At 37.9% G+C, this 26214-nt stretch overlaps 1 protein-coding gene across 5 annotated transcripts in view; it reads right to left on the reverse strand.

Annotated features, from left to right (window-relative positions):
- HMGCLL1 (3-hydroxymethyl-3-methylglutaryl-CoA lyase like 1) overlaps window positions 1-25495 on the reverse strand; it is a 192731-nt gene extending 167236 nt beyond the window's left edge. For 2 of the 5 annotated variants that reach the window (XM_011282424.4, XM_003986251.5), the window contains exon 1: window positions 25021-25493. In XM_011282424.4, coding sequence (XP_011280726.2) covers window positions 25021-25128 — 108 coding nt within the window. In that variant the 5' untranslated portion in view covers window positions 25129-25493. Of the gene's footprint in view, window positions 1-25020 lie in introns of all 5 variants that reach the window. The other 3 variants (XM_019830747.3, XM_019830745.3, XM_019830746.3) reach the window with 2 other exon arrangements.
- Window positions 25496-26214: the final 719 nt, after the last annotated feature.

Genomic DNA, 26214 nt, shown 5'->3' on the forward strand with positions numbered 1-26214 from the left:
TTCTGTGTCCTCCTCTCTGTCTCTGCTCCTTCCCTGCTTGCACTCTCTTAAAAATAAATAAAACATTAAAAAAAATTAAAGTACCGACACTGGAACCATAAATTTTATGATCACTGCACTTAAATTTCCTACATAAATTTACTTTGAAGGAATACAGACTTAATTTCACATCCATTCCTTCTACCCCTACCAGAATACAGAGCTTTCATAGTGACAGGCAAGATTCCTGTCTCTGTCCCTGCATACCACTCTCACAGTCTATCCATGTGATTATGATGACCAAGGATAATCACAAATAAGCAAAGCTACCCTTCTAAGAACGCTTTAATCCCAACATGTGGAATGCCCTAGAAATTGAGCCTTTTCCAGTCCCTACATTTGTGTAGAAATATCTGGGCAATGTGAAAAAGGAGATGTGTTTTCAACCCTACTTCCTCCAAGATGCTTCTTGACTTTTTGTTCTCTCAAATTTTCTATCTCCCAGTGGATCCACCATCCTCCAAACTATCCAAACATCCAAATCTCATCAAACATTTTCTGACCATGTCCATAATCTGTCAGGACTATGGTCTTGGTGATCAAAGTGCTATCTTCACCCTGAGGTAGCCCAGAACCAAATTTGGGTAAGCAGATATTCCCATACCTTTCACCTAGCAATGGAATCAACCCCAAGGCACATTTTAGCATCGGAGTCTCTTATGTTGTGACTTCTCAGAGCCACTTGATGAAATAATCATTCTAAGGGAACATCAGTCTAAAGAGCTAATTGTGCAGGATGGGAGGAGAGGCCAGAGAGATATTTTCGTAGAATTAAATAGGGCCTTTTCATTTTGGGAGCAAATACTTTGTACATAGCCCTCAATTTAATTTGCCCATTTCTTTTGTTTTTGAAGATGCCCAGTTAGATTTAATACTCTCTTATAATCCAGAAAAAAAGAGTCTGACTAGAGATTTGGCAGAAAGATTAAGTCTATATGGTAGGAACTGCTATGCATACTCTCCTGCCACCCTCACATGGTATGACCATTCAAGTGAGATCTGGACAATGGAGTATAACAAAAGCGTGTCACTTTCAGAGTGAAGGACGTGGTTCAGTCAGTGGAGGATCTGACTTGGACTCAAGTCATGATCTCACTGCTCGTGAGTTTGAGCCCCACATAGGGCTCTGTGCTGACAGCTCAAAACCTGGAGTCTGCTTTAGATTCTTGGTCTCCCTCTCTCTCTCTGCCCTTCCCCCACTCTCACTCACTCTCTCAAAAATAAACATAAAAAATAATTTAAAAAATAATAAAGGACCTTTAATGACCACTAGGAGAGATGACTGGTATGAGAGCAGGTCATAAACTTCTATAAAGCTACCTTATCTCTAACTGTTCCAGATGCTCAAATAGCTGGCATCAAGAAGGAAAGCTTCCATTCAGAGATAAACTTGATTTTGTCTTTAATGATAAATACGAGCCTTTTGTGGAAAAATAAACCATTCCCTACCAACAGAAGGGGTACAGAACAAGCCTCCCCCAAATTCAGCATGTTGATTATTTTGAGCTGAAAACAAACAAGGCCCTTAAAGACTCACCACAAGGACTTTTTACTTCTCCATTATCTGCCTCTAAGATTTCACAAAGAGGTCCTGGTCCAGGAAGAGAGCTATCACCAAAGATAACTTTTGTAGAGTATAAGCTAAGTGTGGTAAGCTGAGGGGAGTTTGGCAGGATGTCTGTTCACATTTCAACATCCCACTGTCTCTGTACATCACAACTAATATTTGTTTACCAACTTTTTGCTCTTCCCATCTTCCTGTGAATTATCTTCCTTCCCTTTTAAACTTCAGACCCCTACCCTCTTCTCTTTGGCTCAGGATAACCTGCAAGCCTAATTGCTGTCTTCGAGCCTCTTGTGTCTTTGAAATTAAATTTGGTTACTCTGTCTTGTGTCAGTTTAATTAATAGACCAGCCCCCCTGACAACCTCAAAAAAACCTAGAAAGAGAAGGAAAATTTTTCTATGCCTGCAATTGGTGACCATGAAGGGCCCTTCAGCAACTGGACACTGTTCACTCTGGGACTTCTGCAGCTGGGAGATCCTAGGACCTCTGATAAACACCAGCAGAAGGAAAGAATTCTTAACATGTCAGTCTCCCAGAGCTCCAGCTGCCGGGTCCAATGGAAACAAGAGTAGCAAGAGTCCTTTTTCCTTTTCTAAATTTGTGAGGTGGCATTCCTTTTGTCCAACTGTGGCAGCTCTCAGGGGAGTTTGTCAGAAAGGGTCTGGGTCCATAAAGGATCATCTCAATCTTCATTTTTCTTGTTAGTGCGGGCAAAGTCCTATTCCAGGAGCACCTGACCAGTGTCAACGACTAGCCAGTTTATGACTGGAGGCAACACACATTCTCAAGAGTAACTAAAGATGCCATTTGCACTATGCCATTCTTCCCAACTGTGACCATGAAGATTTTTTGCTTTCTTAGGCTAATACTGGAAGTCAACTTTCTGGACTTTGCGAGGGCTGCATTCTCTGCACTCTCCTTTGGGATGCCTCTTACAGAATTGGTTTGAGTCACTATTAAGAATTTAAGATCCTGGGCGCCTGGGTGGCACAGTCGGTTAAGCGTCTGACTTCAGCCAGGTCACGATCTCGCGGTCCGTGAGTTCGAGCCCCGCGTCAGGCTCTGGGCTGATGGCTCGGAGCCTGGAGCCTGTTTCCGATTCTGTGTCTCCCTCTCTCTCTGCCCCTCCCCCGTTCATGCTCTGTCTCTCTCTGTCCCAAAAATAAATAAAAAAACGTTGAAAAAAAATTTTAATAATAAAAAAAAAAGAATTTAAGATCCTATTCATCAATGGCCAGATTATGAATCCTCTGAATTAGCTATATTTGAAAAAAGAATTTTCCAGAGTGCTCATCCTAAATAATTGTCTTACTGGTACCTATGGAAAGACCAAACTACAAAAAAGAATACAAAGGATTATAATGGCTAGCCTTAGGGACTCTTAACAGAAATCAGATTTATAACAAAACTTAAGGTCCACACCCAATGTTAATTCCCCTTCTTAAAAACCACCCCATCTCCTCAGCAAATTCCCAGGCCCTCCTGCAAATAATCAGGAAATGGATCAGCTAAAGGCCAATGTTCAGGGGCTAATGAAACCAATAGAGGTTTTCACCCTACAGTGAACTGGTGTAAGGTTGAATTGGTCACTCAGAAAGGAGAGTCGTTAAATATTTTATACAGACTTTCCTAACCTCCTGCGGTTGACGAGATTCTAAGGAATTTTCTGGTAAAATGCTACATTATTCCCTTACATAGTTAAGGGAAATTAAAATAAATGAAAAATCATGCCAAATTCTGGCAAATCCTGGAGTCTATAGAGGAGACCCTAGGAAAACCGGCAGAAGCCAGCTAAGAGCAAATACTCACGCCAGATTCAGCTCTCTTGCATCTTTGTCTGTAGGGCCCGTTAAGAGAGGAAAATAAAATTTCACATCCCTTCCTTTCCAAATCTAGACCCATTGGTTATTGATCCTTTCTCTCCCAAGGATAGGTACTGCCTTCTAGCTTGTGTGTCATTTCGTGCCCTGAGAATGTGGCTTGGTATTCCCTCTTTCTTTTGGTTATCTTTAGAAGTGACTCCAGATTTTGTGAATATGGTATCTCCTGTGCTCTCCTTGAGGGCACCACTTGGGTCCATAGAGTTGTTTAATTCTACCAGAAATACTTAGTTTGTCCCAGATGAAACCTGAAGAGATATTTGAAAACACTTAATAACTCTATAGTTAGAAATCTGACTACATTTGAATCTGATACCCACAGCCTCATAGGAGATATATATATATATACACACACACACATATACATATATATACATATATATATATATATATGTATATGTATATATGTATATATATGTGTGTGTGTGTGTGTGTGTATATATATATATATGTGTGTGTGTATATATATATATATATATTTTTTTTTTTTTTTTTTTTTTTTTTGGATCTTCTACTCTGAGCTAAATGCCCAGAGGAAAAGAAAAATATTCCAGTGTACTTGGATGGATAGGTCAGTCCTTTATCATCCAGAATTCACTCTAGTTCTTTAAGAATTAAAAGCAACTGAGGGTGCCTGGGTGGCTCAGTCAGTTAACACCCAACTTCATCTCAGTTCAGGATCTAGCAGTTTCTAAGTTCGAGCCCCCCATCTGGCTCTGTGCAGACAGCTTAGAGCCTGGAGCTTGTTTCAGATTCTGTCTCCTCCTCCCTCTGCCCCTCCCCCACTTGAGCTCTCTCTCTTTCAAAAATAAATAAACATTAAAAATTTTTAAGAAATATTAAAAGCAAAGGTCTTTATCTTAAAAATCTTTGCAAAACCAGAAATGCAACTCCAGGCACAACAAAAAGACCACTTAGCCTTTTCACCACTCCCCAAACCTCCTCCATTTATCTCAAAATGCTTTTAAGTATTGTAAAAATTCTAGCCTTAAGGGAGTAAGAGTTCTTCTGGGAAGAACTTGGATTCTTTCACTGTGCCTCTGAAAGGTAAACCTTTTACCTAGCCCTCCCTAGAATTCTTATTTAGGTCATCACTTTAAAATACCAACTTCAGAAAGGTATTTTTTTTTATCAAAAGAAAAACAAAACCACAAAAGATTATTTGAAACTTAGAATAAAAAAATCACCTAATGTGCCTTCTCCACAAATACCCATCTCCTGGTTAAAATTTTAAAGTGAAAACTTTAATGTCTGTGTTTATATGTTCATGACTGTCTATACGTGTGTGCTGTTGATGTATGGTATTTTCTAACCCTGGATGGTACTGCCCAATTTAATTTATTAGAAAATTGTCTTAAAATTTTGCCCTGTATTATCAAGCAGCTAAAATTGAATTGTTATTATACATATTTTAACAATAAGGTTTAGTATCAACAGTGTACTTATGTATAACTGGAACTTGATTTTATCTCCTAAAAGTTAAAAAGTTAAAGAGAAAACTAAAAGTTTTCTTGAACTATTGGTCTGACTTTGATAAGAGATAATAAAGTGTTTTCTTTATTTTTTAAGCAATATGCCTAGAAAACAAAAATTTTGATAATTTGTCCTGTAAAAATAACTTTGTGTTTCATTTATTTATCAAGTCTTTGATTACTTAAGAAAACTGAGTCTTCTCTATTAAGAGAGCTAATAGGGTTTATGGGTTTGTGTTTTAAACTATTTCATTTTTTGTATTGCTCTAAAATTTTTTTTAATGTTTATTTATTTTTGAGAGAGAAAAAGACAGGGTTTGAGTAGGGGAGGGGCAGAGAGAGAGGGAGACACATAATCTAAAGCAGGCTCCAGGCTCTGAGCTGTCAGCACAGAGCCTGACATGGAGCTAGAACTCAGGAACCATAAGACCATGACCTGAGCCAAAGTCCAAGATTAGGACCTCAGGGAGCCACAGTCAGAAGCTTAACCAACTGATCCACCCAGGCACCCCTTCTGTATTTGACTGAGCTGAAGTTGGTTACTTAACCGACTGAGCCACTCAGGCACCCATGTTTTAAAAACTGGTATTTTTGACAAATTTCCCCCAAATCGAATCCTAAATGAAATCTTTGACCTTGAACCAACTTTGGGATTTTTTTTAGAGGGTCCCTAGAACATATCAAAAGATTTGGTCTTTTTAAAAAAAGAGATGCTAAACTAATCAAGCTAGAACCATTGTCAAAAAAGAATACTAAGCATTATTTACATTGTCTTTGTAGGTATATATGATAAATGTTCCAGAAATTGTATAACATTCCTAGAAATCTGGTATGTCCTAATAATGTTATCACTTGTAATTCTGATTACAATTACAATTACAATACTGTGTGTGTCACAGAAATAACCAAATTCCTTGTCAGCTACATTATAATGAATTTTCATCTGACCTTTAACATTGCCACTTTTAAGCCTTTGTCAGTCACAGTTATTGTTTTACTTTGATGTTTTTGTAAAAGTGTTTCTGCAAAAGTGTTTCCACTTCAAAGAAATTCATGGAAAGGATTCTGTGTAAGTATTGTAAAAATTCTGGCCTTAAGGGAATAAGAGTCCTTCTGGGAAGAACTTGCATGCTTTCACTGTGCCTCTGAAAGGTAAACCTAGAATACATTTTCTGATAACTTGCAGATTATGCCACTGAAGTAACCAATTATAGAACTTCAATGGGGGAAAAAGCTGATGGCTTTGTAACATTGCTAAAAAAAGATCAAAATCAACAAGAATTGATTACACAGGACTGATAAACTGATGAAGAGGACTTTAATTTTGACTCTGTTTAAATTACTGGTTCCTTACTCATGAGTTTTCCAGATCTCGGAAAAATTGCCCTCCTAAGCTATGACTGAGAGCACTGTAAGCAGAATATATCCTTATAAGCAAAGATGAAATGTTTATCTTTTTCTCCCTACCTGAACCCTCAAGAATTTGGAAACCCTCGGGGAGTTTTCTTAGTTTCATGGCAGAATACTTACTTGCCCAAGTTCTATAAGAATCTGTTGTCCTTGTAACAACAGGACACAATTGGAAACATCAGTTATATTACCAAGGCTTTGAATGAAATATCCTATTTGGAGAATGATGTGCACAGACTCAGATAGGACCAGATAGCTTTAAGGAACTAAGGTTTATGTTATAGAGCTAATAAAACCTCTTAGAAAAATCAGTTTGGCACCTTGCTTACAAGGTTCCTAGCAGTCTTGCCAGGTGAATACAGTCACTTCTTGGCAGGTATAGAAACCTCAATATATTTGGAAAACCTTAGAAGAGAATAATTAACCTGAATCTACAGGTATTGCTGGTGAAGACAATGGCAAGTCACTGCCTTGATTTCCTTGCCTTGAGAGGCTTTTAAAAGTTCAATCTGAGATTTTTTATAAAAAGTTCCAGGGTGCCTGGGCGGCTCAGTTGGGTGAGCATTCAACTCTTGATTTCAGCTCAGGTCACGATCTCACAGTCCCTGGGTTCAAGCCCCACATCAGGTACTGCACTGTTAGTGTTTGGAATTCTCTGTCTCTAACCCTCCCCCCCCCACTCTCTCTCTCTCTCTCTCTCTCTCTCTCAAAATAAACTTTTAAAAGTTCGAGCAAAGCATATTTAAAAGAGCCTATATGATCAATCACCATTCTTGCTCCAATTGCATAAGTAATCGTGCCAAATTTATTAAAACCAGACTTAACCTGTGAACAAGTTAGTCTTCCTATGTACTTAAGTAAATTACTTTAATAAAAATGGAATGATTGTAAAGACAAAAACTATGTTTGAGCAAAATACACGTTTGTGGATATCAAATTCTGGTGCTGGTAATTGTCTCTGAGATTTGGTTTTCTACCTATAAGTTGGATTAGATTCTGAATTCTTCCACTTTTTCCATTATTTGGCTACAACTCTCCAAATTTACATTTCAAGTTTCTCCTATCTTTTGACTTGGAATCACTGAGAACTAAAATTTCCCTTTTCCCTAAACCATACAAGCTAGAGTTGGACAATTTGATACGAACTTCAGAGAAATCACAACAGTTTACATATGGACAGTTTTCATGCAGGTTGCTCAGTGACCACTTAGATCACCAAAGACATTCAAACTACAAACCAGGAATATCCATCAGATTGTCTCTGCCAGCCCTCATGGCATCTGATGATGCTTCAAACTAGTCATCTAGAACTTTTCTCAACTACCTGGCTTCAGAACTCAGAAACTGGAATCATAGTCTGTCCCATTATTAACCATTTTCTTCTTTTGTTTCCACAAAAATGCCTCTTATTAAATACCCGATTACACCATAAAATTAACTTTGGGAGTCCACCTGTATCACCACCTCCTGAAAGGAAACACAAGTGCTTAAATGAACTCATCTATTCTCAGGACTAAGAGACTGCTCAAGTGAGATGGAGCAATCTATAACTCAACTTCAGGACAGTGAACCTTCTTGGTGAAGTTTTACACATGAGACTGAAGGGGTTCAGAATGAGTCTTCCCAAAATGTGCCACTGTGGCATGTAGATTATTTTGAGCTTAAGGCAATCAAGGCCCAAAAGACTGAGAAAGGGCTTTTCACTCCCTATTAACTGCCTCTAAAAATTTAGATTCAGAGCCTGATCCAGGAAGAGAGCTATCAGAAAAGATAACTATAAAAATTATAGGCTAGGTGTGGTAAGCTGGGGGGAGCTCCACAGAGGCTGTATATTCAAATTCCTCTCTGTGTCCCACTGTCTCTGTGTGGCAGGACAAACTTGTTTACTTAACTTTTGCCCTTCCCATCTTCCTATGAACTGTCCTTTTCCTCTGAAGACCCAGATCCCTACTTCCCTTCTCCTTGGTTAAGAACGGTGCTTAAGCCTCAATTGCTTGGCTATCCTTGAGCTTCTCATGCTTTTGTTGGTTTCCCTTTTGTACTTTTTTTTTTTTTCATTTAACTACTAGACCCACCAAAAGAACCAGGGCAGGGGGATTTTTCCAACCCCTGCACATCTAAACATAGCTTTATATATTCCTTTCTTCCTTTGTTCAACAATTCATTCATTCATCCACAGTTTGGAGTGGAAAATAGTAAGGAAGAGAAATGGACAGGAAGATATGCTCATTTATAAGAAGAGTAAAAAAAAAAAATCTATAGAAAGCAATGTAAAGTAAGACTGTCATTCTGTATTATGAACAAGGTAGTATCAAACTGCTAAAGCAAAACCACTCACTTGATCAAAGACTTGGATTTCTATTTACAAATCCCAGAGCTTTCTCAGGACTTTAAAGTAGGGCCAATATAATCAGAGTAAGACTATAAAGGTGTAATGCAGGATGTCTTTCCAACTCTAAGAAATGATTTCCAGTGGCTCTGAATAGCTAGACATCATCACTGTCCCTTGCTATTTCAAAAAAAAAATATGTTCCAGTATGTTCTGTATTATGTGAATTTCATGTTCTGTTTCATGGGATACCTATAAGCTATTCTGTCCAAATTCCAATTCCAGCTTTTTATAATTTCAGCTGTGATCTATGGTTCATTCTGTTAAGACTTCTCCATAATCCCTCCGTTCCATATTATATATACACCTTCAGTGCTTCCTTCCCTCCCTCACATCCTAACACCTTCATTTAATCACTTCTTAATCATTTGCCTGAAAAGTAAACCCTCCAGTCACTTATTGTTTCCTTCCAGATGCTGCTGTGGAATGACTCCCCAAAGGCTTCACCTAACATTCCATCCATGTTCATCTGGCTGTGCAGACTGTGATTCCAGGACTCTAAAGCTTTTAAGCTCTTTCTTTCCAAGAAAACTCATAGCTAACACCATTATTTCCTCACAAAAACAGCTAACATCTGCAGTCTGAAACATCAAAACAAAGAAAAAAAAATTGCACAGTTCTGCTAAAGTTGGATGCAAACTTTATCAGCCATTTTAGGCAATAAATCAATGTTCTCTTTTTTTCACTTCCCATTAAAAAATAAACCATGGTGGCTGATTTTCAATTTCCCCTCAGAGGAACAATTAACAAACAGGTTACATGCAATGACTAATTAGTCTTTATGCCCCCTAGCTAAGCAAACTAAGCTTCTATTTAAAAACCTAATCTCTAACAAAATTTATCAGGTTGCTCAATAAAGTTTAATGTTATTCTGTACGTAAATAGTTCACTTTAGCAGCATTATTTATTCAATTTATTCAGGAAGCAAATACCCCAGCAAACTGCTTATTCTAAACTGATAGCATTCAATTTTTGTTAAAGTTATTCATCACAACTCTCATATTAATAAACTTGCATATAATTAAACTGTATTCTTAGAAAACAATTTTTAAGACTTTGATCTTTCTTGTTTTACAATCTTAGTTAATGTAGATTCTTTTTTAGAAATAAGGTCCCTAGAAGACCGAGACAAACTTCAAGCCTCCTCATTCCAGCTGTTTCCTGTATGGATCATAATGGCCTTTAGTTATGGGCAATTCCTTTAGATCAGTATTTCTCAAATTTTAACGTGCATGTGAATCCCCTGTGGAGCTTATTAAAGACAGTTTCTTGGGACCATCTCCAGAGATCATGATTCATTAGGTCAGGCTGGGTCCATGAATTTGCCTTTCTAACCAGTTCACAGATAATGGTGATGCTATTGATCCAAGGACCACAAGTTGAGAGCCATGGGTCTAGTTTAAGACAACTTAAAAGAAAATCTATATGATTATGCTTAAGAGCCCATCACCATCAACTACAAAATCCATAAAATCCCTCTACCAATGTAAAAATGATAAAAATTAAAATCACAATCTTTATACTAATATCCATTCTAATCCCATAGTTTGAATAGCACTTTCTTAATCCCTTCCTTTCAAATACCATTATTTAATGTCTAAGTGGAAATGCTTTATCTTCCCTCATCTGGACCATTACAAATCGGTCTTTTCAGCATATGACAGAGTAATATATGAAATTTTAAACCATAACACCAGAATATCAAACAATTCTATAAATTCTCTTTATAAAGTGTGCAAGATATTTAAACATTTTTCTACCTGTCTTTAAATTTTTCAGTGATATTTAAAAATACCAATGATGATACCATCTATGTATATTAGAACATACTAAAAGAAACACACACACGCACACACAGTCATTTTTATTCTGAACAGCTTGAGAGAATGGGAGAAAGTTGTTCAGGAAAGACCTCAGGATTTGCTGCCCCCCACCACCAGGCCATCTGCCCTCTAGGGCATCTTTTTAGTCCTTGTGGAGGGAAACAGTTGGAACATCAATGGCCTGATTTACACAGGTTTGATGTAGCAAGAGTATGTCCTACTGTCCAAAGTGATACAACAGATGCAATAACTTATGGTAGTCATTTCAAAGTTTCAAATAATATCCTGAAATCTCAAGGATACTCAAACATATCAGTAGAATAAGCCAAGAAATCAACTACAAGGTAGGCAGGGTAAACAAGCAGATACTATAGGAGATTCTATCCTATTTGACGCCTTCTCCCAGATGCCCACTTTTTAAGTGGCTTCTCCCAGTTCTTCTTATATCAATCTCAAATACAATATTCTTAATTGCTCCAGGTCCTTTTTTTTTTTAATTTTTTTTTCAACGTTTTTATTTATTTTTGGGACAGAGAGAGACAGAGCATGAACGGGCGAGGGGCAGAGAGAGAGGGAGACACAGAATAGGAAACAGGCTCCAAGGCTCTGAGCCATCAGCCCAGAGCCTGACACGGGGCTGGAACTCACGGACCGCGAGATCGTGACCTGGCTGAAGTCGGACGCTTAACCGACTGCGCCACCCAGGCGCCCCTGCTCCAGGTCCTTAATTCTCTTTGCCCAGCTCATCATTTCCATTCTCCCTAGAGTGTTCTAATTAAAAAAAAAAAAAATTGTTCTAATTCAAAAAAAAAAAAAATCAAAGTTTTGATATACCACAATTTACCCAATATTAATAAATATGAACTTACATACATCCATAGCCTTAAACCTACATACATGGGGACGTACATTCATACACTCACAAACACGTTTGGACATGGATGGGATGATTTTCAGTGAGTAGATATACAAGCCCGTGATTGATAAACCTATTCACAGGAACAAGCTCATGAGCTATGTCTGTCTTCATGAAAATTAGAGCAACTAAAGTGTATTGATACTTGGAAAACATTCAAATGTTTAGCTAATTACAATGAACAAATTACAAACTAGGGTTCTAATAAAGTATTTTATGTGTTGATGGGGATGTTAAAGCCAAAATGTGAAAAATAAAACACACCCCCCATAGACCAAATTTAATTATACCCTGCCACAACTGAACTACAAATATCAAAACTATCTAAGAATAGGATCAGTTTTTCTGATTTCCAGCTTTTGTAGTTTTTATAATATATGAGAATTGTGTAGTTCATTAAAGATTAGGCACAAATTTAATTTTGCACATGGTGTTTCCTTCCTGGGAATTAATGACATATCTATATTCTAGCATGTCCCAGAGCATTTTAATCATTCCAGACTCTCTAAAAAAGTTCTTGGCATTCACTTTCTACTATCCATGTTGGTTTAACAGATTAGGTCTCCAACTACATTATGAATCAGAAACAGAAGAAAGTTATTACATGTAGCTTGAGTAATTAATTCATCTGATACCAAGGTTTACCTGTGGCTTCATCAAAGCTAGCTAACCAGGACTTCCTACAAAATGTATGACAACAATCATTTTTATTTTCCTTTTCCAACAGTTGAAAAAGAAGCTCCTGGTCTTCGCTCGCTTTTCTTTTTTAGTAAAAGAACAAGTGGCATCAAAACTCATAGGGCTTATGGCTTCCTCAGAAGTGGATGGCGCAGCATTGCAGCTCAATGTTCCCAAGGAGCCAAGTCCGCCCAGTGGCAAGAAGAAATGAGGAAATACAGACACAGGCCACCCCACGTTCTGCACTTCAGCATGGGTTTTAGAATTGCTGAGCAGAAATTGAGGACAGAAAAGCCAGTTGAAACAAGTGCAATCTTTAACGGTGTAAATTCAACTCAAATGTCCAGTCACAACATGACTGGTTCCTGAGCTCTTCATTTCTCAAATGGAAGTATCCTGAAGTTCTCTTAGGGACACATTGTAGAGCTAGAACTGTGTTGTCATTATTTTTTTATCACCCCATTATCTTTTTTATTCTGTGATCAGTTATATACAATTTGTTTCATTATCTTTACATTTGTGTTTGTTTGTGTCCAATAGAAAATTCTTGTTTCCTATGCTTCCAACAACCCAGGTCTTAATAAAGTTTTTATTAACCTCACAATAGCACTTTAGCACATATTAGGAGATTGAGTTTTTTTTTTAATTTCACTTATTGTATTATAGTGTGGTTTTACTCTACACACTGTGGTTTAGATGACCACTTAGACCCAAAAATAAAGACGCCAATGGTTGAAGGAAATAGATTTTTTTTTTCCAACAGAACTTACTCAGAAATTTTCAATAGGTGTGTGAGGTCTGCATACATAATATTTGGTATGTATACAATGCCTTTTGTATAAATCTGACCTTTTTGGTATGACTTTAAGTCAACTGTACCTGTCCCAAGTTTAAGGCATTTATTAAGAAACTAAGAAAGGATCTATTTTTCAGAAATATCCTATAACACCATTTACCTGAGTACAGAGGTAAAAGAAGGGCTGATGTGAGGTACAGAGTGAAAGAGGGTTGTCAAAGTTTAACAAAGAACAGTGGCATCATTTTAAAGAGTCTGAATAACTTCTCCCTAAAATAACAGTGATTCATTCACATTCATCTGCCTCAGATTTTCAAAATTGGGTCTCAAAATGAATAAGGCAGGGTAAGCTATATCATCCTAAGTCATTTGTAACCAAGTGCAGTTTCCTTCCTTAAAGTGATTGATTAATCTAGAACATTACCTAGTCTGTTAAACAAAAAGAAGTTACAGTAAATGAGTACAAAATAATTTTCTTGTAACTCAAGTTCCTACTGGTCTAAATATGCTTAATACTGGTCTTCATACGCTGGCATGATGTAGCATAAGAAACTCTGGCTTTGGAACCTGTTACAGGTTCAAGTCCAGTACTGCTACAAGTTATGTGACCCGCAGAGATTTTTATTAACTCTATGAGCCTCCCTTTCCTCACATTAAAAGTAAGCAAAACAGGATCTTCTTCGTGCAAATATGAGTTCAGAAGTTAAGTAAAGGCTTTAGCAAAGTCATTGGCATAAGTTCTGCATGTGGTAGGAATGGTTGCTATTATTGTTGTGTAAATTCCCAAACTCTTGTCAATAATACTCTATTAACAGTTAATGTAGCACTTTATAGCTCATGTGTTCTTCCATTTGTTCCATTCAATAAGTTAGTTGCAAATCTAGAGCAGGTAGGCTCAAATACTATTGACCCTAAATCATACTTTTTGATTACGGGAAATGACTGGCATTCTATTTAACAAGTTATCACTATTCTTTTCTCCCCAAAAGGTCACTATCTGTATATATTCTTCAAAAAGCAAATAGATACTTAAGAGATCTAGCTCTCTAGAGATGAATATTTACACAGGCTTATGTTCCATTTCCTTTAGCTCAAGTTTTTCTTTCAATATTTTCTAGAGCATACATTTAACAGAATTATATTAAATATTAAAATCTTGTCATAAGGGAACAGGGACTAAGTGATAGCAGACATTCATGAGTGAAAGTCTGAATAACTACATCTGTTTCTCCACAGGTCTTGCAAATTTCTTTTAAACACAGCCCTAAAACCTAGGCAAACAGAACTCCAAATTGCCCTAAGCTTTTATGTTTGACCAGGTCCACAGCTTTCTATAAAATGTAAGGTTTGAACTGTGCCATAGGCAGTTTTAAAAATCTGAGAATTCTCAGTCCTTAAATCAAAATTCTCAGAAAGTAGAAATTGTGTCTAAGTAAAATAAGATTCATATTTTGACTTCAACATTAACCTATGTGATCAGCTTCTATTTCACAGTGAAATAAATACAGATTGAGGAAAGAATTTAAAAAGTGAATGCCAGACTCTGTACACTCAGTGGGTTACAGATGTATGAAAGTGGTGGCAGAGAGCCACTCCACTTCCTTCAAGATCCAAAAACATTTGGAAGGAAGCCCCAGAAGGAAAGACGTCTGACAGACATGTTCTCTTTGGGGTTTCCTGCCTCCTTTTTTGCCAAGCTTCCTAGACCCCTTCGCTTGTTAATAAAGTTCACCAAAAAGACTTTATGAAATGCTGATTTCATAGAGTGAAACTTATATTAAAGGCGTTTTTATGTAGTCGAAGTTTCCTGCCATCTGCATTTCCGTACTTCACAAATCCAAGGAAGCGTGACTTGGAAAGTTAACGAGCCTAAGGTGACATTTGATGCGCTTACTATCAGTGGGATATTCAGCCCAAACACTGAATCCAAAACCAGAGACCATGGCTTAGACACTGCAATAGAGAAGCTGCTTCACCCTAAGGGTATCATTATACCCCTCAATGTTTCTACTCCTTTTCCCATAAAATGGAATCCTGAGAAGATTCATATTGTACACCGTGTGAATTAATTCAGTAAAAACAGATATGGAAAGTAAATGAAAAGCTAGATTCTACTTTCTCTGACCTTCACAGTGATAGGAGAGAAAACACAGGTTTTTCAAAACTTCCAAATTTAGCACCTGGATTTAAAAATACACATTAGTGTCCAATATGGAAAATACAGAACTAAAACTACTAATTCTAGTCTACAAAAATAACATCTTTTATATAATTAAACACATACTCTTGCCCATCAGAAGGTCAGTTAATTTGGCTGAAAGCAGCTGAAGTTTGTATTATGGATATTTGCTGTATTTAACATATAGAAACTATTTTGGTCTATAGACATTTTTAAAGGATCTGAGTATTTAGATCTCCTGAATAACAGAAAGGTAAATAAAACATAGCTTCATCTCTTGAGAAGATCTCACTCTAGCACTAAAAAAATATTACATGTTTAATGCCTAGATATTTTAATCATTTCAAACATATTTGGTAGGGAACTCTACTTCAATGAGGAAAACAAACATGAGTCCACTAAGTACTATACAGAAATTGGGTCTGGCAGAAAGAGAGGCAAGAGACACAAGCCAAACACTCAAAAGAGTCACCACTTGCAAAGGTGAGCATCCATTTTCAAATCAAACATGAAAAAAAAATTAATAAGTAGATTTTCAAGATTAGGGGCCTGTCAATTATTTTTTTCCTATAAGAGACAATAGATAAGATAGATGGTACAGATACAGGTTGATATGTATACATTCACACACATCACTATTCATACCTTAATGAATAACTCTCCATGAATTAGTGATATTAATTCTGCCAGTATATTTTCAACCATCTTATCCTGACCAGGAAGTTCTTCCATCTATCCGAATCCCATTTGACCTTCCATCTACCTCCAACACAAAGACTATTATCATCATCACTGACTCCCCCTGTGCTGCATTAGAACATATTTACAGGCTTGTGTTTTTAACGGAGTTGTAAGAAAGGAATGCAGGAAAAAGAGTGATTCAAATAAAAAGCAGGATGAAGAAATGAGCTTTCAGAAGAAGATAGCAATGAAAAATGAAAATGTGGCCTGAATAGTGCCCTTGGGACAGAAGCTCTAGTGGTTCTACTTCCCCTTCCTGCCCACCATGGTCCTAACCACCTTGCCAGCATCAGAGAGCCAGAGCACAGCCCTTCCTCTCTCTGAATCAGGGAAGGAAATACCGGCTTCTCTCATCAAAATCATGTTCAGAACTCACAGCTCTGGTCCCTTCATCACTGTGTAGAAACAATAGTTTCGTTTATACTTTATATTTTTCAGAAAGCCTTTCTACTAGTGGGCTTTCCATTACATTATTACTAGGTTTTCCTATAAACTATATGAAAAAGGTTTAAAAATATAAACATCTATAAACTTGAATAATGTTCTAAGTTATCTTCACACACAAGTCTCTTTATATAAAGTCCGATTTTAGAATGAATGTTTTGGGAACAGGATATGCCAGCCAGTATTATTTTCTGAAGAAAATACAAAAATGTCCCCATCAACATGGGCAGATGTGGAATAAATGCAACAACACCTGAGTGTTCACTCAGGAATGAATTCTGATTACTCAGAAAATATCATCCAAAGGGGAAGATAGCAAATTTCTGGCAATTTAAAGACAACTCCTTCTTACTGCTAATTATCATTAGGTTCTATATTGTTCAAAATATGCCAATGTTCAGAAATGTCCTAGGTGACCTCATTAAAGCATCCCCATGTAATTGTCCATCAAGAATTTAAAATACATATTTATATCCATCAGCACAGTAAGATAATCTGGACGCCCAAGGCAGCGACATAGACAAATAAAGAGTGCACATCGTGCTTAAGGCATTTCTACGTCCTTAACTTTTAAATGTAGCCTTGACCCAACAAAATACTTCCAGAGAATAAAGTCTGCTCACCTGTGCAGAAGCCAATCTGCATCTCCCACTTAGACTAACAATAGAGAGACCTGCGGGAGGAAACCAGAATTCTGCATGTTGCTTTTATTATTAGGGCTTTAAGCAGGCCGGACGATCACTTTCAAATCAGAATTACTGTTAAAAACAACATCCCCCAAATATATGACTTTGCTTTATCTCCTTTAATATGATCTGCTACATGAAAGTGACCCATAAAGTTACAGTGCTGCACAGTCTAGCCCCTTAGTTCATTAGGAAAACTAAAAAGAAACAAAAATAAAAGCTAAACTTGGAAAGGGATAGTCAAGGAGAGAAGAAAGGGTCAGGGAAAGTTACAGCACAGAGTGAATAAGCATAAAGAAAGCCAGAAGACTTGGAGGAGCTCACAGCTAATGAAAAAAACAAGAACACAGAGTGGGGGGAGGGAAGGATGTGAAAGCCAGCTGGAAGAAGAGAAAGCAAGAAATACAGGAGCCAACAGAAATCCAAGGACAGAAAGTATTGGAGATTGAAGGGAACAGGAAATTTATTGGAAACCAAGTTGTTTTTCCTTTTGTATCCAATGCAATTCTATTCCAGGCAGAACTCTAGTCTCAACCTCAAAGAGGGCAGAAGGGAAGTTGAAACTCATAGGAGTCTTTCATGGACAGGAGCCAGGAGCTCTGGAAAGATAGACCAGAGAAAACATGATATGACAGCAGACCCTCTGAAAGCAGATGCAGCGATACAGCGGTGGCAGCCTCACCCAGCACAGTATTTGCAAAAATAAACCAACATCAACAATAACAACCAAAGAATGTAAAAACAGTGATGGTGTGGCTCCACCTCAGAGCTACGGAATCAGAATTTCTGGGACATTTGATAAACACCTCAGGTGACTCCTATCACCAGAAAAGTTTAGGAAACACTGATATAGGAGGAAAAACCAGGGGCTCTGCAACCACAGCTGCCTGAATTCAATTCCCAGCTCTGCTATTCACTAGTTGTGGACCACGAACAACTTATTTTACCCTACTGCACCCCAATTATTCAGTTCATAAAATGGACTGTTGGAAGTATTAAAGGAGTTATTGTACGCAAAGCAGTTAGTACCTAGTACATATTGAATACTCCACAGTAGTAGCTATATAAATTAAAAAGCGTTCTGAATACAGAACTCATACAAAATATTGTATCTTAATTAAAAAAAATGAGAAATATATATAAAAGCTGCATCTTGGATGTGGGATGCATGGAATGAAGTATCCATAGGAGCATTCTTCCCAATGGTACAGAGACCAAGCCACAACCATCAGGGTTTCTGTTCTTGATCTCAGCATTCATTCACCAGCCAGGCATTTCCCTTCAGGAATCAACATGTGAACAACCTTGACAAAAAGGTTTTTGTTTTTGTTTTTTTTTCAAAACCACATGTAAGTCAATTCAAACTAAAGGGGACTCCAAGATGTGCAGTCTCCATGCTCGAGAGATGAGGACTCTCTCAAAATGCAATAAATCCAGTCCTGACAGATGCCAAGATACCCAAAGAGAACCACATCCATCAAAAGACTGTTGAGAATCAAACACATGATGACCCACTTTATTTTACAATACTGTTTCTTGGGTCATTCCCCAAAAAATTATTCCCAACAACCATCTACTTCTTCTATAGAACCCCACATAGTTCTCTGCCTTTCTCGTTATGTGAAGACTCAAGTCTCATAAGTTTTCCATCTGGAAACAGCTCTGTAATAACAAACTCCACTATATTCCTAACCTCTGAACTGAACATTCCCATCATCTTATGGTCTCAAATGAAGCCTTGATCACTAGTGTGGAAAGCATCAGACCTAGAACCCTCTCACATAGAGACTGCTTAGTTTCCTACACCTTGCTCGTGACCAAAAGTATGGATGGCATCTTTGGTTTCTATTACTTCCTGAAAATTGTTGCACTTTTTTACTCCTATAAAAACTCCTGCTCCTTTGAGATCCATGTGATTGGGCTATACTGTCCTTCATCTCTGTTTGAGGACTTGTATCCCTTATCTACCAAAGCCAGGAGAACTTAGTTTTCTATTGTTCCCTTATCCCCACATTTTGAGATTATTCTGCAGCGTGTTCAAGGTTCTGGTGAACCTGCCATCCACTATTCGACTTCCACTGAAATTTACTGAGTTAACTTCATCTGAGCCATTAAATCGCATGGCCATACAAAGGGCTCGTCACTGCTTGTGACTGTTCACTTTATAAGCTTCTGATCACAAATATGTGTATTTTCAACTTTCTAATTTTGTTGTGCCCATGAGTAAAGTCTTTGGCTTCATCAGTAATACAAGTCTTTGGACTCTACTTTCACCTACCTGTCAGAGATCTTATGTTAACAAAAACTGTCTTGAGAATGGCCATATACCTGGTAACGTGCTATGCAAGGAGCCATGGTGTAATAATGAAACAGACTTTTGCTAAAGATGAACGAGTTCACTCTGTGAAGTACATATTTTGTTCCAAACAATCATACTGATTTAAATATCAAGTAATAATACTAAAAAGTATAAACAGCCTCAGAGATAAAAACTATAAAGTGGTGAGGCTGGCAGACGTGGCAGACGGGAAAAACAGTCACAGAAAGTCACTTACTGAAAGATAGAGACTATCAGGTAAGCAGCTTATAAGAGACATTTAAAGCAAAATGATAGAGAAATGAGAGTGCCTTAAGACACTTCACATGTTTTGAAAAAGACTAACATTACATGAGCTAACCATTCAAATAAGGAAAATGAAAATGTTAATTCAAAAACACAGAAGTAGACTTTTTTTTTTCAAGAAATAGAAATTAGTTTTTGGCGCATCATACATATGCACAAAGATACAAACATATACATGTAGACAAGAGGATCAACAAACCTACAAAATACTTTTCAAATGAACTAATAAAATACGTGGATTTCCAGAAAGGCTTAAGAATTGACAAAAAGAATGAAACAGAAATAATACAATGCAAAGGATTAAAAAGAAAAGGTTCATGACAAAAATATGTTTACAAACCTCATGCCCATAAAATCAAAGATTTGAGATAAACATATCAATAGAGACAAAATATTATAAAGGGATTATCCATATAATCATTCATTGATTTATTCAAAAATTTCACTGAACTATGTCACACATAAGTAAGTAGTATATTGTTTTTCGAAAGCCAGATACTGAAGTTGAGCATAATTTTCTTTTAAAATCTTTCAGGGGCGCCTGGGTGGCTCAGTTGGTTAAGTGGCTGACTTCAGCTCAGGTCATGATCTCACGTTCCGTGAGTTCGAGCCCCGCTTCGGGCTCTGTGCTGACAGCTCAAAGCCTGGAGCCTGCTTCAGACTCTGTGTCTCCCTCTCTCTCTCTGCCCCTCCCCTGCTCACGCTCTGTCTCTCCCTCTCTCTCAAAAATAAACATAAAAAAAATTAATAATCCCAGGATGTGTGTTGATATCTTATAGATAGCATCTAAGAGTATAATAAAAACAGTATATAATTAACAAGCTATTGCAGGGGGAAAATTAATAATAATAGGTCATTTCAAAAGAAGCTATAAGAGGAGAAAAAGGGGGAAGGAGTCAAAATGGAAGGAAGAAAAAGAGGAGAAAAAAAACACTTGAGACAAATAAAAGAAAAAAAATGAAATGGTATTTTTTTCTCTTCTGAAAATTCCTCCCTAGCCCTAAGATATTTAGTAAATGTGCTAACAACTGCATAGATGCAAACTAAAAAGCATGCAGCCACATTATCCTCCGCTTAAATTTAAGCAGAAATATATTCAGTTTAAAATTCTAGAGAAATTTGAACACCAAATCCTTTCTTTGAATCACAATTTTTGCAGAGAGCCAATGTAACTTAAAGGAATCAGGATATGATGTACAATAACTATAAAGTTAATGTCACATAATCTACAATTTTGCTTTTATGCATCTAATACATTTAAAATCATTTGAATTAGAATTTAGATTGTTCAGAATTTTACTGTCACATGGGTTATTAACATTTGAAGAAACTGAGGCACCTGGGTGGCTCAGTGTTAAGGGTCTGACTTCAGTGCAGGTCATGATCTCACCCTTTGGGAGTTCGAGCCCTGCATCGGGCTCTGCACTGACACTGCAGAGCTTCTTGGGATGCTCTCTCCCTCCTTCTCTTTCTGCCCCACCACGCCTGACTCTGACACTCTCTCTCTCAAAATAAATAAACTTTCAAAAAATAAATAAATAAGAAGAAATTTAGATACTGCTTATGCAGCACTTGGAAATCAAAAAGGAATTGCTTTCCCAGGTTACATTTGATTTGATCACATTGAATCAAAACCTTGAAACATACCAATTAAGCCAGTTTATTCATACCCATTTTAAGAGACACACATAGGAAATCAAACAGGCCTTAAGAGATACCTTGAACCATAGAATGATCTATTTTAACAGCCTCATCTATTGAAAGTCTTCTGTAAAACCAGCGCCATTAGCAAAATATTAGAAACTCAAAGAATTTAATTAGTGGAGCTGTGGTACAGTAGGCCTTTCATTTACAATGACCCATTTTGTATTTGATAATAAATTGTGAAACTTCCGATGTATGTATACTTACACATACACACACTCAATATTTATTTTTAATCCTAATAATTTATCAGGGATACATTACCACTCATGTGTAAATGGAAATGTTAAGATCTAGCCAGGATATCGCCTACACAAAATCACAGAATGACTTGGTAGCAGAAAAAGATCTAGGTTTCCAATCTTCTATTGCCTAGCGCAGGATTCTTTCAAAACACAACATTCTATGTGTCCCAACTGTTATCAAATTGTTTCAAATCACAGGGGCCCTGCTCATCATTCTGTCTGCCAGATTTTATGGTGAACAAATGATTAAGCATTCTGCTGTCTCTGCACAAACCCCAGAATCCATTTTCAAGTCTCCTCCCCATCAAACCTGAGTAGCCTCTATGAGATGAAGAGGTAAGACCCAAACAGAGTAATATCCGTCTTCTATCACTAAGACCAAACTGTATTGTCACCAAGTATTCATTCTCCTAACATTAGCATTCATTTAACTAATATTTATCATTGAACTGTGATGTATCCATCACTGACCTGGCAAGTGCTAACAAGTATTTCATGATCCGCATAAGCATATGAAAAACATCCATTCATTTGTTCATTCAAGAAGTATTCACTGGCCATTAAAAACTAACCATTCTGTTACTTGCTGAGAATGGTATATGTTTCCCTTACTTTTATGATGCTTTGAATCTGGTAGGGAACTAAACATCAAATAATCACAGAAATAAATATATAATTCATATTATATATGATGAATTGTGCACTAAGCAATATAGGATAGCAAGGGTTGCCTATCTTAAGAGTCTTGGCAAGATTTCATGGGAACACAATATTTGAGTGAAGATCTGAAGGGTGAAGAGAAGTTAATTCGCTGAAAAGAATCTTCCCAGCAGAAGAGAGAAGGATCAAAGACCGTGGTTCCAGAAGAAACATTAAGAATTCAAAGAAGGCCACTGTGGCAAGAACAAAAGAATACCTCTAGATGGTGTTGCAAAGAGATGCAAAGAAAATACCATTTGAAGCTTCAGAGACACTTTAAAAGTTGTGGTATTCATTCCTAATAGTAATGGACATTCATAGAAGGCTGTAAAATGGGGGAACAGCAGGATTCTATTTGAAGTAGAGAACGTCTCCCAACTAGCCATACAAACAGTGGATTGAAGAAACCTCACTCGTTAATAGTCCATGAGAGATAATGCCATCTTAAAATTGGTAGCAGCAGTCAAGTTGGAAAAATATAGATGGATTTGAGAGAAAGTCAAGACATAAAATTGCAGGACTTAGTGATACTTTGGATGTAGGAAATGAAAATAAAGAGCTCTTGGTTTGTGGTTTATAGAAAGGAATGAACTGTAATGGGGTTCTTAGGAAATACTGGAGAAGTTCTGGAGATTAGGGAGAACACGAATCTAGTTTTGGAAATGCTGAGTCTGACTTGCTTTTCCAATTTGAAAATGATGATGTCAAATGAGCAGTTGAACGTGAGGACTGGAGTCTAAGAGGGAGATGGGGAAATAAATCTGGATAAATAAATACACTATATATATATATATATACACATATATACACTATATATATATATATACACACACACACACACACACACACACACACACACACACACACACAATATAAATAGTAACTGAAACTTTGAGTGTGGTAAGAAGTCATGAGGAACTGATCATTTCCCAGACTGATAGAGGCCACTAAGTCAGGCTGGTTCCAGATTTAGGAACCACAGAGGTAGGCCTTAAAGCAGTTACAGGTGTTGTTAAACAGATGCCAAGGGAGGAGATCAACTGCAATGAGTGAAGTGTCAGGTGTCAGGTACCAGGTGTCAATGGTGCTGTGAGTTCAAATAAGATTTAAAAATTACAATTCAACAAGATTGGGACTAAAACATAATTATACATGAAGTGCCATGAGAGCACAGAAATGGGGCTTCAACTGCAGACAGGGCAAAGAGTTGGTCAAAGGAAGCGACATTTAAGCTGTGTTTGAAAAATGAATAGGAGTTTCCCAGGCAAAGCAGTCAGGGGATAAAAGGGCAATATTTAGAGAGCATATAGCTGTTTCTCATACTGCTAGTCATTTTCAATTACCTGTTTCCACATATTAACAGGGCAAAGTAGACATGCGCAGGTAGCAGCCTAGCCTCCATCATTGCCCCCACAAAATTAGAAGGTAAGGGAGAGAAATACAATGTTAACATAGCAACAAAAGTCATGTAAAGTCTCAGAGTTAGGGAATAAAAATTAAGGATCCCTTATTATATAACAGACTGAATATGAAAGTTAACAGTTACAATAGATAAAAATCAAATTAGAATGCAGAAAAATTAAATAGACATGTAAACATACAAGAAGAATAATTTTCTCTTTTGTGAATTCTCAGCAACAGGCTTTGAACCAGATGACTGTGGCCATCTTTTAAGTGATCAGAAGCAATGTATCTTCTGATTGATTTTGAAGGAATCCACAAATGCTGAATTCTGATTTGTAGAAACAAGATCTCAATTTCACATAAGGATACACTAAATGGAGAATACACTAAATGTAAAACTACAGGAAAAGGGATACCCAGTATTAGAATAGTTGATTCAAAGCCACACAGTAAAATGTTTACCTACTAAAATAATTAACCCAAGTTATTATTCTGTTTACAAGATGAACCAGGAATAAACATTTTGCATTCAGCAAAACAAAAAAGAGCTAAACCATTATACTGTTCCTTCCTTTGTCCATGGTTTAACATTCATATAAACAATGATCAATGTCACTACTTGCAAAATTTTACATTTTGACCTCTTTTAAAGGAAAAGCAAATATATATTTCTTTTTTACCTGCCATTTGAGAGTGCATTAGGCTGCAAACATGTGGATACTATTAAGTTGCCTGTTGTCTCAAAATAGGTATTCAGGAATCACATAGAAATAAATTTTGGTTTGAAATTGCTGTTATTTACAATGTTTTTTTCAAGCTTATTCAAGTGTGTTCAAGCATAAGTTGGGGAATAATTACTGGTACGACATTAGGGATAATTACTGGTACGACAGATAATTTCATTCTACCATTTTATCCTAGCCTTGTATGTTGGCTCCATTCCTTTTTCTGCCACAATTTTGACAAATGTGTCCTCTTTGTTCCACAGTACAGGAAAGGAAGTGAAAACAAAGGCACTGTCCCTGGAGGAATGCCTGCAGATAAGATTATATAATGGGTCCCCTCCAAGGGGAAAAACAGAAAAGAAACAGTTTCTTTTGGGGGACCAGGAGAAGGCCACAGGTAGGGATCTTGCTGGATCTGAGCTATAGAGGCGGGTCTACATGTTCACAGCACAGAGATGATGGGGAATCTTTTAAGAGGTGAGGCCTAACAAAACGGAACCGCTGCTGGAAGGGCCCTAGGGTGCGGTGGCTACATAACAGGGACAGAGATCAGCTGGCAGTGTGCAAAAGGGTGGGGACACCCTGGGCCGCGAGGTAGTACCTGCGCAGGGTCAAGTGCCCCAGCCACTGAATCCCCGATCCAGAGATGCTCCCGGAGAAGCTGCTGGTAGCTGAGGCAGTGCTTCACCGCTGATGGCACATTCCCCATGGCGGGGCCTGGGACTGCAGACGGCGATGGGAGTGCTCCAGGAGCCTGGAGGAGAGGGATGCGGAGCGAGCGGCGCTGGCCCCGAGCGCGCCCCTCCGGGCCACGGGCGGAGAGCACCAGCCCTGCTCCGCGCACTGCGGCGGCGCCGAGAGGGTGGGGAGAGGACGGCAGCGGCGGCTGCGCCCGGGGCAGGGAGCTCGGGAGGCACCTGCGGCGGACGCCCCCAGCACTCGCAACCGGAGAAGAAAAGGAACTGTACCCACGGCTCCTCAAGTGTGGCGCGTTTTCCTTACTGCGCTCAGCGTGCGGGGCTATCTGCCCACGCCCCACTTACCGGCTTCTCACCTGGTTCAGATCCTAAGAGAAAGAAAGGGTGTAAATAAAAGGAAGGGCGCATGCGTTTTTGTGCCGGTGAGTTTGCTCAGTCCCAGCTGCAGACTTTCATGCTTAATGTGGGTTTCTCCAGCCTTGAACTCATTTGAGTTTCTGTTTGATGATAGTAAGCTCGATTTTAAAATATTTTGAGGGCATCCGCAAGGTAAAAACACCGTGTAATAAAGAAGAGAATATACAAAGTACAAAACTGGGGGAAATATCACAGATAACTTGGTAGGTCACCACATTGTCAGTAAACTGGTACTACAAGTTAAGCACTGAGATAGAATTGAGTAAGAGATACATGGCTCAAAATTATTAAAGCCCTAAAGGCTAAATTCGTTCGAACTGACTATGCTATACAAATCCTTGGGACATTGAATAGGAGTACTCTTTGCTGTGGAGGGGATTGGGAGATGGTCCTGGAAGAGACCATTTCTGTACCTCCTCTCCTTTCACACAAGCACACTTACATCACCTGGACCCACTCTGAAACTTTTCAGAGTGGGTTCAGCAGCTTGAGAGTGACTAGACATTCATCAAGAACAGTCTTGTGCAACCAAGCGTGCATGGCCAGCCACACCAGTCAGCTGGACTGGTTGCTGTAGCAAATAGAAATCAGAAGCTGGCTGATGTTGCACTACCAGATGAAAGGATACAAAGATTATGTTGTGAAACAGCATAAACACACTTAGAAGGAATTTAACACCC

This window comes from Felis catus, chromosome B2, assembly GCF_018350175.1.
Source record: "Felis catus isolate Fca126 chromosome B2, F.catus_Fca126_mat1.0, whole genome shotgun sequence".
In the NCBI taxonomy this organism is placed as follows: domain Eukaryota; kingdom Metazoa; phylum Chordata; class Mammalia; order Carnivora; family Felidae; genus Felis; species Felis catus.